The sequence below is a fragment of the Pygoscelis adeliae genome, unplaced genomic scaffold (assembly GCF_000699105.1).
Source record: "Pygoscelis adeliae isolate BGI_AS28 unplaced genomic scaffold, ASM69910v1 Scaffold290, whole genome shotgun sequence".
Lineage (NCBI taxonomy): Eukaryota > Metazoa > Chordata > Aves > Sphenisciformes > Spheniscidae > Pygoscelis > Pygoscelis adeliae.
In genome coordinates this window covers 1,732,564-1,743,862 of record NW_008823965.1, presented here as the reverse complement: position 1 = coordinate 1,743,862, position 11,299 = coordinate 1,732,564, and the positions used below count along the sequence as shown (strand labels likewise).

General features: G+C 50.8%; 1 protein-coding gene across 1 annotated transcript in view; it reads right to left on the bottom strand.

The window, feature by feature from the left end:
* Positions 1-3,487: 3,487 nt before the first annotated feature.
* MRM1 (mitochondrial rRNA methyltransferase 1 homolog (S. cerevisiae)) overlaps positions 3,488-11,299 on the bottom strand; it is a 12,669-nt gene continuing 4,857 nt past the window's right edge. The window contains exons 2-6 of the mRNA XM_009324360.1: positions 10,788-11,292; positions 10,241-10,334; positions 8,256-8,376; positions 4,079-4,198; positions 3,488-3,936 (exon numbers count right to left, since the gene is read on the bottom strand). Coding sequence (XP_009322635.1) covers positions 3,887-3,936; positions 4,079-4,198; positions 8,256-8,376; positions 10,241-10,334; positions 10,788-11,292 — 890 coding nt within the window. The 3' untranslated portion in view covers positions 3,488-3,886. The remainder of the gene's footprint in view (positions 3,937-4,078; positions 4,199-8,255; positions 8,377-10,240; positions 10,335-10,787; positions 11,293-11,299) is intronic.

The window sequence follows — 11,299 nt, the reverse complement described above, 5'->3', positions numbered from 1 at the left end:
GGGAGGGGAAAAAAAAGAGTGCCGGCAGATTTTAACATGTTGTAGCATATTTGTAAACATCGTTAATCATGGATTAGCAGATGGTAATGTTAATTGCACCTGTGGAAGTAACAAGACCTCAAGGTTGATTACATTTACAAACTTGGATTGGGGCTGCGGCGCGGCGGAGGGTTCCCCACCGCCGGCGAGGAAGCTGCTGCCCCTTGGGCGGCGTTTCTAGCGCCGGCCGCTCCTGCCCCAGCCCAGCGGGTGCCAGGATCGGCCCCAGGACCTTCGGCCACGGTACCACCTCGAGCTTTGCAAAGACAAAGAAGGTGTTCTCTGTCCCAAAGCCCTTCCAGCCTCAGCAAACCTGACTGGGACCCAGTGATGGATTTGACGGAAGGGGATTTTTTCGGTTGTGTTGATAATCTGTGCACAAAACTGAAATCTGGGGCACGAGCTGAGCTTCTCTGGCAGCCAGTTCTCCCTGGAGTCGATTTTGGGGGATGAAGAGATTTGTGTTTGCCCTCATCTGAGGATAAAAAGGCCGAGGCGCGGAGTGCATCTTCTGAACCAAGGAGGACAAACATTTTGCCACTGTGCTTAGAGACACTCTGATTATTGAGAAATCATTTTGGAAGGGCAATTACTGAATTTTAAAATCAATTTGGTAAATAAGCCTCTGAAAGGAATCCATGACTAGAGGCAGGGAGGGAAGAATTGACTTTCAAATTACACACACACACACACACACTTTATTCATATCTAAATATCAGAGAGACTATGTACAAACAGAAGTAATCAGGAAGCATGTTTTGATCTTGCTGATGTACACAAAAAATGACAATTAATGTCCTCCTTTATGATATAAAGCCGGGAGTTTTTTACAGTTACATTACAGGGACGATTATAGTCAAGCTTAAGGCTAAAAATAATGAAAGACTATAAAAAACTACATTTTAACATTTAAAAATATCCAGGAAATTAACTGGAGAAGCAGGCAATGATCCAATTAATGGATCGCATTTATTAGATCAGGGGCAAATCGCACAGCACAAAGCTCCATCTCCAAAGGTGCGAGTGTGCAGAGGTCCCCGTGCTCCTCGTAGGTCTCAGCCCGGAGCAGGATGGAGCCGGGGCTGGAGGAGAAAGCATCGGCCGCGGCAGATACATCCAAAGCCGGCCGGGCGATGGCAGAGGGGCATCCCAGTGAAACAAAGCGGGGCCAAAACTTACCACTGAGAGAAACGGGCCAAATGCAAAGAGCAGAGCCATCCGGAGCGGGATTTACTGCGCTCACAAAAGCCTGTATTGCAGCTCTCAAGCAAAAAAGCCTGAGCTGCAGCCCTAGTTACGCGCTCAAATTCCTGTCTCTTAAAATTCAAGCCTCATGCAACTCTCAGTAAGCCTTGTCTGATACTCCAGTGCCAAATCAAGGTGCTCCGTGGATACAGCGGCTGCACGGGGAAATTCGCAGGGGAGTCGCGATGGCTGCCGGACTGACGGACAAGCGACTGCGGGAGCTTCCGTCTACCTCACCCACCCTGTCGGCAGAGCCGCTGGGGGCACTGAGGTTTCAAAGCTTTTTGGGAGCCTTCCAGAAGCAAAGTAGCTGTTCCATCGTTACTCACCTGCCTCCTCGTTGAGGGGGTGAGCCGGCATGGCTAAGCACAGTCTGACGGCGCCCGGCTTTCCTCAACCAACGCAAAACCAGTGAAGTGCCTTTTAAACTACTGCTCAAATAAATTAAAAAAAGGAAAAAGGAGAAACTGCAGTTCCTATGAAATCGGAAATATATATACTTACCTATAGGTCAAGAATAAAGGAACAGCTTTATCCTCATGCCTGCTGCTCGAAAGGAAGGATTCCGTCAGCCCCAAGTGCTGAATCTTCCCTCTGAAAAATGAGCAAATCTGAGCCACGGGCACCCTCTGCTGGGGCACCCACGGCTGCGTGAGCAGCGCCGGCGAGAGGGCTGGCCTGCAGCCTCCCCGGCCCCGAGCCTTTTTATTTCGGCATTAAAATAAAAGACCCATTCAGCTCACAAAACGCAAGTGCTACACACTCGCCCGAGAGCTGTCGCCCCAGCAATGCACCGGTTCGCTGTTACTCAGTGACCAGCTCGCCTTCAGACCTGGGCAGCAAAGTCCTGCTCGTGCTACAGCTGTCGTCTGGGGGGGATTTGGGTTTTGTCCTTTTCCACAGGAGAGAGCAAAAGGGCAAACACAGCTCAGGACACGAGCCACCGCGCCAGGCGCCCTCTCCATCACGGCCGCAGACGCAGAAGTGAGTACTCCACACCTTTGAAAAGCAAAAGCTTTCACTGCAAAGCTGTGCAAGATCCCGCCTGCAAGCCAGGAGGGCTCAAACCTTCACATGGGGCTCCTCAAGGACCCCCAGCGGCACGCGGGGGCAGCCGTGGCCCCGCGACGCCTCCGTGGCCACCGCACAGAGGTCTCCGAGCAGGGGAGGGAAATAAGGCCCCAACTGGGCAATCGGCTGCGCGAAAGCCCAGCGCCCGCCACCGCATCTGCCCTTCCCTCGCAGGCTGGGGAAAGTCCCCGCCGCCTCGGCAGCCGCAGAGCTCCATGTCCCGTCCCCCATCCCGGGCACCCGGGGCGTCCCCAGCCCCGCAGCCACCCACCACCGCAGCACCCACCAGCCAGGCCCTCCCAGGGACGCATCTGAAAAACCTCCACATTCACGGACCGGTTTACAGACTTCATTTAGCTCAAAGGAAAGTCCTAATTAGTCACTCTGAGTGATTTACTTGTTCATTTGGAAAGGGGGAAGGGGGGAGACTAAGCTGAATTGTTTGAAATTATCCCTAAAGGGCACTGTAAATTAAGTGTTAATGAGGAATCCTATGCAAAGGGCCACAGTAGCTAAATAAAATAATTAAGGTGCTAAGTGATAACATTCATTTGGTTCTCAATAATTTACCCAGCCTGGTTTTCACCCAGGATATTTGCAAAAGAAGCCACCCTCACCCCTCCTCCCCTGCCATCAGCGGGGACAGTGGTGCTGGGGCAGCTCAGCATCCAGTAGGATCAGGCCCACCATGGAAAGGAAACTTCCCTGGACGAAGACAACAAAGCTCCCGATTCCCCTTCCCACCTGAAGGAAGTGCCCTGTTCTACTAATCACACTCTGGATTTATATACGACACAAAAAGGATTGATTCGAGTCTACAACCAGTCTCTACAAAAGCTTTATTTCAATGGGCTGCATTTTTCCCCACTACAGGTGTTTTCCAACAGCTCGTGTCCATCCTTGGCAGGGCTGCAGACCTGGTTTACAACCAAATACAAGACGGTGTGTTTTCAGACATTCAGGCAGCCATATGTAACAGAGAAACCGCCTCGTCATGAAGAAATTGCTGCCAAGTAGTCCCAAATCATACCTGGTTCTCACCAGCACCCTCTTGGCTGCTAAGGGGGCAGTGGGCACGCGGCACGGCTGCTCTCAGTGGCTGCTGCAGCCGAGCACCGTCTCCCACCGCACCGTCTCCCACCTACAGCCCAAATTCTCTCCACAGCACGAGTGATGTACAAAGTCCCCCGTGCAACAAGCACAAAGCTCGCAGCCATCACCGGGTATTTTACTGCAAGAACTGAAGAATTTGGCTGTCTGCTTTTAAAACCTAGCTTTGTCTCCCTTCCTTACAGCCACTCCTCCGAGTTGCCAGTGGGAGGTGTTACCTAGTACATGCCAGTGTCTGACTTCAGCGTTAAGCCAGGGTTCTGGTGGTATCGTGCGTCAGCCAAGAAGCAGCTCAGGTCAGTGGGGCTTTCCCTGTAACTTGCAGCGACGGTGAAGACCCTGGGAAGAGCACTTCCATATCCACACCAACAAAGCACAGCCATGAAACACCGAGCAGCTTCCCCGCCAAATAAAAAAAAATTCAATCACTGTGCCTCAGCTTCTGGCTGCAGATGGAGTGCAGGAGAATACCTGTAGGAAAGTAAAATTAAATTTAAAAAACAGATCTTTTTTTAAACCACAAGAAAACCATTCTGCGGGCCTGGATGTTTGTTTGATTTTTAAATACAGAAATTTGGGCTGTGGTGCCTTTGTGCATCAGAACTGTTTTTACCAGTAGCAACAGAGACGTTCAGCGACTCGATCCCGGGGTGAAGCGCTCTGCCAGGGGGGATGGCCAGCATCCGATGGCACAAGAGCTGCGTCTCTAGGGAAAGTCCGTCACCTTCACTACCTGCGGAACAAAGGCATTGCTCAGGTCAGCTCGCAGCCGCTGCCACGTCCCTTTCCCCCCCTCCCGAGTACAGTTCTTGCTAATGCTCTGTCACAACTACACCCTTGTCCCTAAGCTCACCAGCAACCTCACCAGCTCCCGTGGAGCAACAGCCAAGAACTACCAGAGGCGAGACAGGCACCTTACCTGCCTTCCCTTCCCGGCCCACTCCAGTCTCCCCAGATCTCTTCTCCAGTATCTGAAGCGTATTTGAGGAATACCTGTGCAACACGCCTGCATACGCAGCGTGAAGCACAGAGCCTTGTAGCCTGAGCGCAAAGATCCCCTGCACAAGCCGCCACCGTGCCAGCAGACGGCTGCCCACATACGCAGGTGGCTGCCGGAGGGACAAGGCAGAAAAGAGGCCACAGGCCTGATCTGGTCCAGCAAATCCCACATCCCTACTGATAGTGACGGGTTCAGCCTTTTCAGCACACAGTACCACCAGCTGGGTGCAACTTGTGAATGCAGACAGTTTAACCAGAGGCTTCAATTGATTAGTTGTTAAACCATCCAACAGCCCTGATATGTTTGGGCTGATACACTGGTGAAACAGAGTTGAAATCTATCCCAGGTCATTAGTAGTTGTTTGACTCACACTGTCACAAAGGGAAATGGAAAGGGAGAGGCTTTAAACAATCCTGCAGAAGACCACAGACCTCCCAGCCCGCTCGGCTCCCCAAAGAATTCTTCTGCATTCATTATTTAGAGCTACACAGACAGCTACGCGGCTGCAAGAATACCCAGCTCATTTCTAAGACGTGCTCACCCTCTGACAAAACAGGCGCAGCATGCTGGAAGCCAAACGTTCCCCTTCAACAGCCGCACCTCAACCCCAGCTGAACCCGACTCGTCCTGGGACGGCACTGCCGGGGCACACGCTGCCTACCAAGGGCTTCTGTGCCTCTGCCTGCGTGACCAGTGCTGTCACCAAGGACTCGCTCAAGCTCACCTAAATTTAGACACTTACCTGAAGTTTTAACAGCATACACGTATGCTTTAGGCACTGTCTATGCCACTGGAGACTACTCCTCCACAAGGTAAATGAGCTCTTTGCTGGGCTGAGCTGCCACAAAATTCTTTCCCTGTTGTCTGCTTACCGCACCTCGCCAGCAGGTCCTGTGCCCCATCCCCGTGTACTGATCTGTGCGACACCCCTCCGACCGCACAGGGTAGGAGCGTGCTGTTATTCCCATTTCATAGACTGGAAGCCGAGGCCCAGTCTCACGTCTTGTTGGCCTGATCTAACTGGCAAGATGCATTTTGTGCAAGCAAAAGAATGCTTTGGGTAATGCATCTTGCATCACCTTCCCACGTGAAATAAGCCACACTGGCAAAAGCAGCCTTTGGCTGGGCTAAGTGAACCTTTAGAAAACCAAAATCCCATCCTAACCATTATTTTCTTCCTTCTTTAAGCCAGAAGTGCAGACAAGACCTGGGTGAGTTATCCAAGGTCGCAGGGAAAGCCTGCGTGACACAAGGAATCGAAGCCAGGCCTCCCACGGCCCGGCCTGCCTCTTCATCGCTAGACTGTGGCTCTCTAGGGATGCGTCAAGAAAAAAAAAACCAAGTATTATCCTACTTTGTCCTGATTCAACACAGAAAAGTTTTACAACTTACAGTCATATTTGCCTCTTGAGCCTCTCAAACCACACTCTCGTGGGACTCTCCAACTGGGACAGCAGCTATTGCCAGAGATGCGACGGCTCCTGGAGCAATCCTCTCCTCTCCCTGGTAAGGGTCTTACAATTCCTAATAAAGGCAGCAATTTTGTTTCCTGCTTTTGCAAAGCTTTTTATGGCTCTGGCTGCTTAAAATAATTAGGAACCATAAATCCAGGGCAAAAAGACTTGCACAGTGTGACACGAGGGAGGGAGTATTGACTGAATCAGATTAAATCCTAGTTTATACTGGTGAACAAAACACTTCTCACTTCAGATCTCTGACTTCCATCTCTTAGCTTTGTCCCCCATTGACAGGCCTCAAAGACCAGAGTTAGAGCTTGGCTGAAATTATAAGACAGGTTTCCTGCCCCATTTACAATTAACACCACTGTAACAACTGCAGTCTCCAGTGCAGGAAGTTCAAACCCAGGCAGAAGCAGTCGTGCTGGCAGTTCAGAGAAATATGCAAAATTAGGGTCTCGATAAAACCAATTCCATGAACAGTCTTAAATCCCAAGCTAAGGACTGAAGGTGTAAGAAGAACAGATTACCCAGAAACTCTTCTCGCTCAGACATCTAAGTGCTCCCAATCTGTTCCTGTTCGCACAAGGCTCCCAGTCTTTAGGGCAGCCAGCCTGCCTGTCACCTTCGGCAATGACTCCAGTGCAGACAACATTAAGCCGGACTGTCCAAATCACTCTCTGCCAAGCCAGCGAGGATGCCAGGAGGGTGAATTCAAGTCTGCAAATGCTTAACTTACAAGACAATCTGTGCAACGCTAGGAAGCTCACAACCATGTTAAATTATCTCTGCTGCTCTCTGCAGCTGCAGGTACGCTACATATTCAGATCTAGGACATTTCTTCAAACAACCTCAGCATCAGACGACTGTAATGTTCAATTTTCTTTTCAGCGAAGAGTTAGTGCTCAGCAGAGAGTTGAAATCATTACTGCTGCAAGGTCCGGGAGCTCTCCTCATGCATCTACCAATCAGCCTCCAATCTCCCTTGACAAAAGGATATTTGGACTTTTTCCTGGAGAAATCTCTCATAATTCAAGGTAACGACACCACTGCCACTTTCACCCCCTTCCTTTCTCCTGGTGTTGTCGTCGTTTCTGGGATGCATTTCTTTGTGGTCCATCAGCAGCGCTGCCAGCCTCCCTACTCCCTCTATAATATAGCTCCACACATCTTGTAGAGATGCCAGATTTGCGGCGTTGTCTTGTCAATATTTCTAGGAGTTCAATAAACATTTTAATTAAAGGGATGTCTTCTGAGCCAAGAAAACCGCAGCACGGGGCAGGATTACAGCCCCTTGATGGCTCATCGCCAGCATGACACTACTTCCAAGTGTAAAAGCTCAAACCGGCTCTTGTGCCAGGTGACACAAAGTGGGGGGCTACAGCACGGCCACCCAAGGGTGCCTAGAGCAGCACTCCTGGGTGAATTTCTTTCTCTAGCAGCCACGGGGCCGTTACTCCCCTTCTCTTCACCTTCTGGGAGGCTGCACAACCCCAAAGTGCCTACAAAAGACAGCATCCTTTGCAAGTATCCACTACACAAAGAGGGGGCAGCAGCAGAGGGCCCTGTAGGAATCGCCCAGCTTAGGTGCTCGGGAGCGTGGCACCCATTGCTCAAACAGCGCACAGGTCTGGCAGGGAGGAGGTTACACCTGCTCCTCCTGCTGGTACCGCAGCAGCCAACAGCTCCTGCCTTCTCCTAGACGTACAAAAGCAGCCACTGTCTGGTCTCCGTGCCACAAAGCCCAGCTCTGTGTTCAGACCATCCCCAGCAACAGCTCCTCATGCTTCTTTCCAGAGCTGGGCACAGAGATATATTCCTCTTTTTTTAAGAGGAAACGTGACAGAGCAATGACACGGCACAGCTCACCATTACAGCCTCAGCGCAGCAAGAGCAAACACGTACCTCCTGGGTCTCTCACACAGGTTTGTGGTTCGCCAACACAGAAAATCCAGGTTCAGGGCTCTAGGACAGGATCAAAAGCGCCGCAGAACACAATGCGAAACAACACGCTGTACCCGCCCCCGCCCCTCCCCTGCCACTGAAAACTGCCATCTAGACCCTCTGCAGCTACTAAACTCCCTGTTCATCTACACAAACTGGTTTGTTCCTGCAGTTCCTACTGGGAGGCTTCTCAGCTCCCCCTCTTCTTCTGGGTCCCTATTTCATTTGCAGCCAGATCATTCTAGTACTTCTTGCTCAGCCTTTCTTTGCCAGACCAAAGTGTGATGTAACGTAAGAGACCTGCAACTAGCTTTGGAGTGAAACATCACCCTGATCATTCCCTCACACATGCACTTCCACCGAGCCCAAAGCTCTGTAAGCAGAAATACCTATTACTAGAATAACGGGTTTATTCCACCGAAATTCCCAGCAACTGATGACAGGAACATTTTCCGCATCCTCAGCCTTGCTGACCGTTCCCACAACTTCCCAGCCTTCTGCAGTTTTAGCCTAGAAAGGGAAAGGAAACAAATGTTAAAAAATTGCCTACTTTTCAAGCTTAAAAAGAAAATAAGTCATGTATGCAAACACACTTTTTTTTTTTTTTACGTTTTCAGTTAAGCTGACTGGCTTTTCTAGGGGTTTTTTTGCATCCCTTGAATTTCTGCCACCAAAGTCCTCCCAGTACCAGCACACAAACCTTGATTTAAGGGGAAAAAAATTTAAAAAAATAATTTAAAAAGTAATTTTCCTTCTGGTGTTTATTCCAGTTCAGCAAGCAAACAAACAGCAATGGAAAAGCTTTTTTTTGCCCGCACAACAATTCTAGGAAGGTTTTTGCCAGGAAAGCATACAAAAAGAGTAGTGTTAAACAAATTAGCATAAGGCTAATCCACAGAGAAATGCAGTGGAAGTTCTCAAGTGCAGGCCCAGCCATCAGAAGCCCACAGTAACGTTTTCAAACACAAGCGCGCGTTTTCAAACCCAGATGCCAAAAATCAGCTCACACAAAAGGCAGGGCACTCAACACTCAGTGCCTCGCATACCCAGAGAACCAGCCTTCCCTCCCGCACCCTAGTAAAAAGAGCCTTCATTATTTGTCTTGGAAATCCACTGTAACAATAAAAGAGCTGCTGCTTCTTGCCAGCTTCATCTCCTGTGAAACTGGCACTTTTTACATTACGTTATACCAAATTTACACCACGGGTTAGGCCAGTGAATCTGGGTCCAATTAAATCAACTGCTGCAATGGCTCAAAATGTTAATGATTCAAGCTTTACAGTAACAAAGTGATTCTTCCAGCTGTTTCAATTAAATACCGATGTATTTTATCTACCTTTCATTTCACCATCATCCAGAGCTCCAGCTACCACAGATCTATTGTGCAGCTGGACAAGGGTTTTCTAGCACCAAGTGGGAAGAGTCCCGGCTTACCTCCGCTTGGCCTCCTCGCGGTCACACCAGACTATGACAAGCTCTTCCTCAAAGGGACACAGGCACGCAGCGACCCCGGGAGCGCAGACCAGGTGCCTCTGTTCCCCCAAGGATCCACAGCCTCCGCCCTCCCACCCCATGCTGAACCCTCTAACCCCGCTCTCCCCCAGGGCTGGGGGATCCCACACGAATAGGGGAAGGCAGATGAGAGCCTGCAGCTCCCTGCTCCGCGTGCGCACAGCATTCAGCCGGTCCCCAGCCCTGCCCTGTGTGGAGGCACAGGGGACCTCCACGAGGAGTCGGGGCAGTCACACGGTGCTATCACAGGGGATGGACGCACTCTGCCAATTCAAAGCAACTTCCCTGGGTTTGTTTCAGTTTAAATCATTTTTTTCCACGTGCATTCCCGCTCCTCTTGCAACACCATTCTGCAAAGGGCCCTATCTCACCTCACCGCATAGGTACAGAGTAAAAAGATTCCCAGCAGCTCGCACCAGCCCTGGTTTCTCCTCTCTCCCCTGCTCCAAAGGCTGCCCGATGCTGCCATCGTGTGCCTGGGCCCCGGGACGCTGCCTCTGCCACACGTCGGGCAAGACAGCGCTAGCTCCGGTCCCCACGGAGAGAAAGGGAGACAGACCCCGTCTTACCGAGCTCACAGCCTGAGTACGGGAGATAGACACAGCATTATCCTGCTATCGCCATCTCCCAGAAAAAGACCCACAACTCAGACCTGCTACCCCTCCCAGTGGAAAAGGGCTGGGGGTGCATGCCCATCAGAGGTGGTCCAACAGCACAGACCACCGGCAGCAAACAGGAACGCAGAGCAGGAGCACAGGACACTGCAAATAACAGCCCTTTTCCTGTACCTCCTCTCTGTTCAGCAAATGCAGTATTTGAGGTTTCTTGAAAGGAAAGGAAAAAAAAATGTGGATCATTCTACCTTCAAAAAGCTCCGGAGATCATCTGTGCTGTAGATATCAAAGACTTCCATAGCTCCAGAGCTAGCTTTGCTCACTGTCGGAGTCAAGGGGCAGCTGCAAGGAAAAAAGAAAGGAAAAGTGTCATATGAGAGCAAAAAAGGAAATCCAGGAGAATTTTTGTTTCTGTATTCCCTTCTCTTGCCTCTGCAACCCAATTCCAACTAGTCCACTAAAGATCTTGTTCCCTATGTGGATATATTTTCCTATGGAGAATAGGAGAGCTCAGAAATTAACCCAGGAAATAGGTTACAGCAGTTTTGTGCACAGATGGACAACTGAAACACAAAATGGGTTAAAACAGAAAGTACCCAGGGAGGTTCCTTACCAGCCTGGAACACCACGTCCCGCAGCCTCCCTGCAAAGCAGCACCCAGCCAAATTCAGCTCTCAAGCTCAGTCCCAGAAAGCCCTCTAAAGAAGCTGTCGAGCAATGCAGGCTAGAAACCTCTTTGTGAGCCAGCAGGAAAAGAAAGAGGAAAGCTGAAGGAGCAGATAACCAACCCCGTACCTGTTCCTCTGGCTTGTCACCACTCTGTCCACCCCCAAGAAGTACGCAGAGCGCAGCAGTGCCCCCAGGTTCATGGGATCCTGGATCTGCTCCAACACCAGCCAAATCAGCTGTCGGTTCGGATTCTCTTCATCCCCCGAGTTGGGCTTTTCAGCTTCCTCCAAACTCTTGAAGCGGAGAGGAGTGGCCTCCAAACAAACTCCCTGGTGGACCCGACCTCTGCAAAGAGCATCCAGCTCTCTCCTTTTGACGTGGTGCACAGGGACTCCCCGGGCCGTGGCCTGAAGGACAAACTCACTCGTAACAAGCTGCCGGGAGCCGCTGCTCTGCTTGAGGAACAACCTGAACAGGTCCCTCCTTGACTGAGAGAGGGCCAGGGCACACGGTGCGATCCCAAATAAGATCTCCGAGCCTTTAGTCCTCTCGATGGACAGAGGCTTTGGTTCCAGCCTCTTCCTCGCCTTTGAGAAGTCACCCTCTCGCAAGCCCCACAGCTCCCCGCGGGCTCGCGC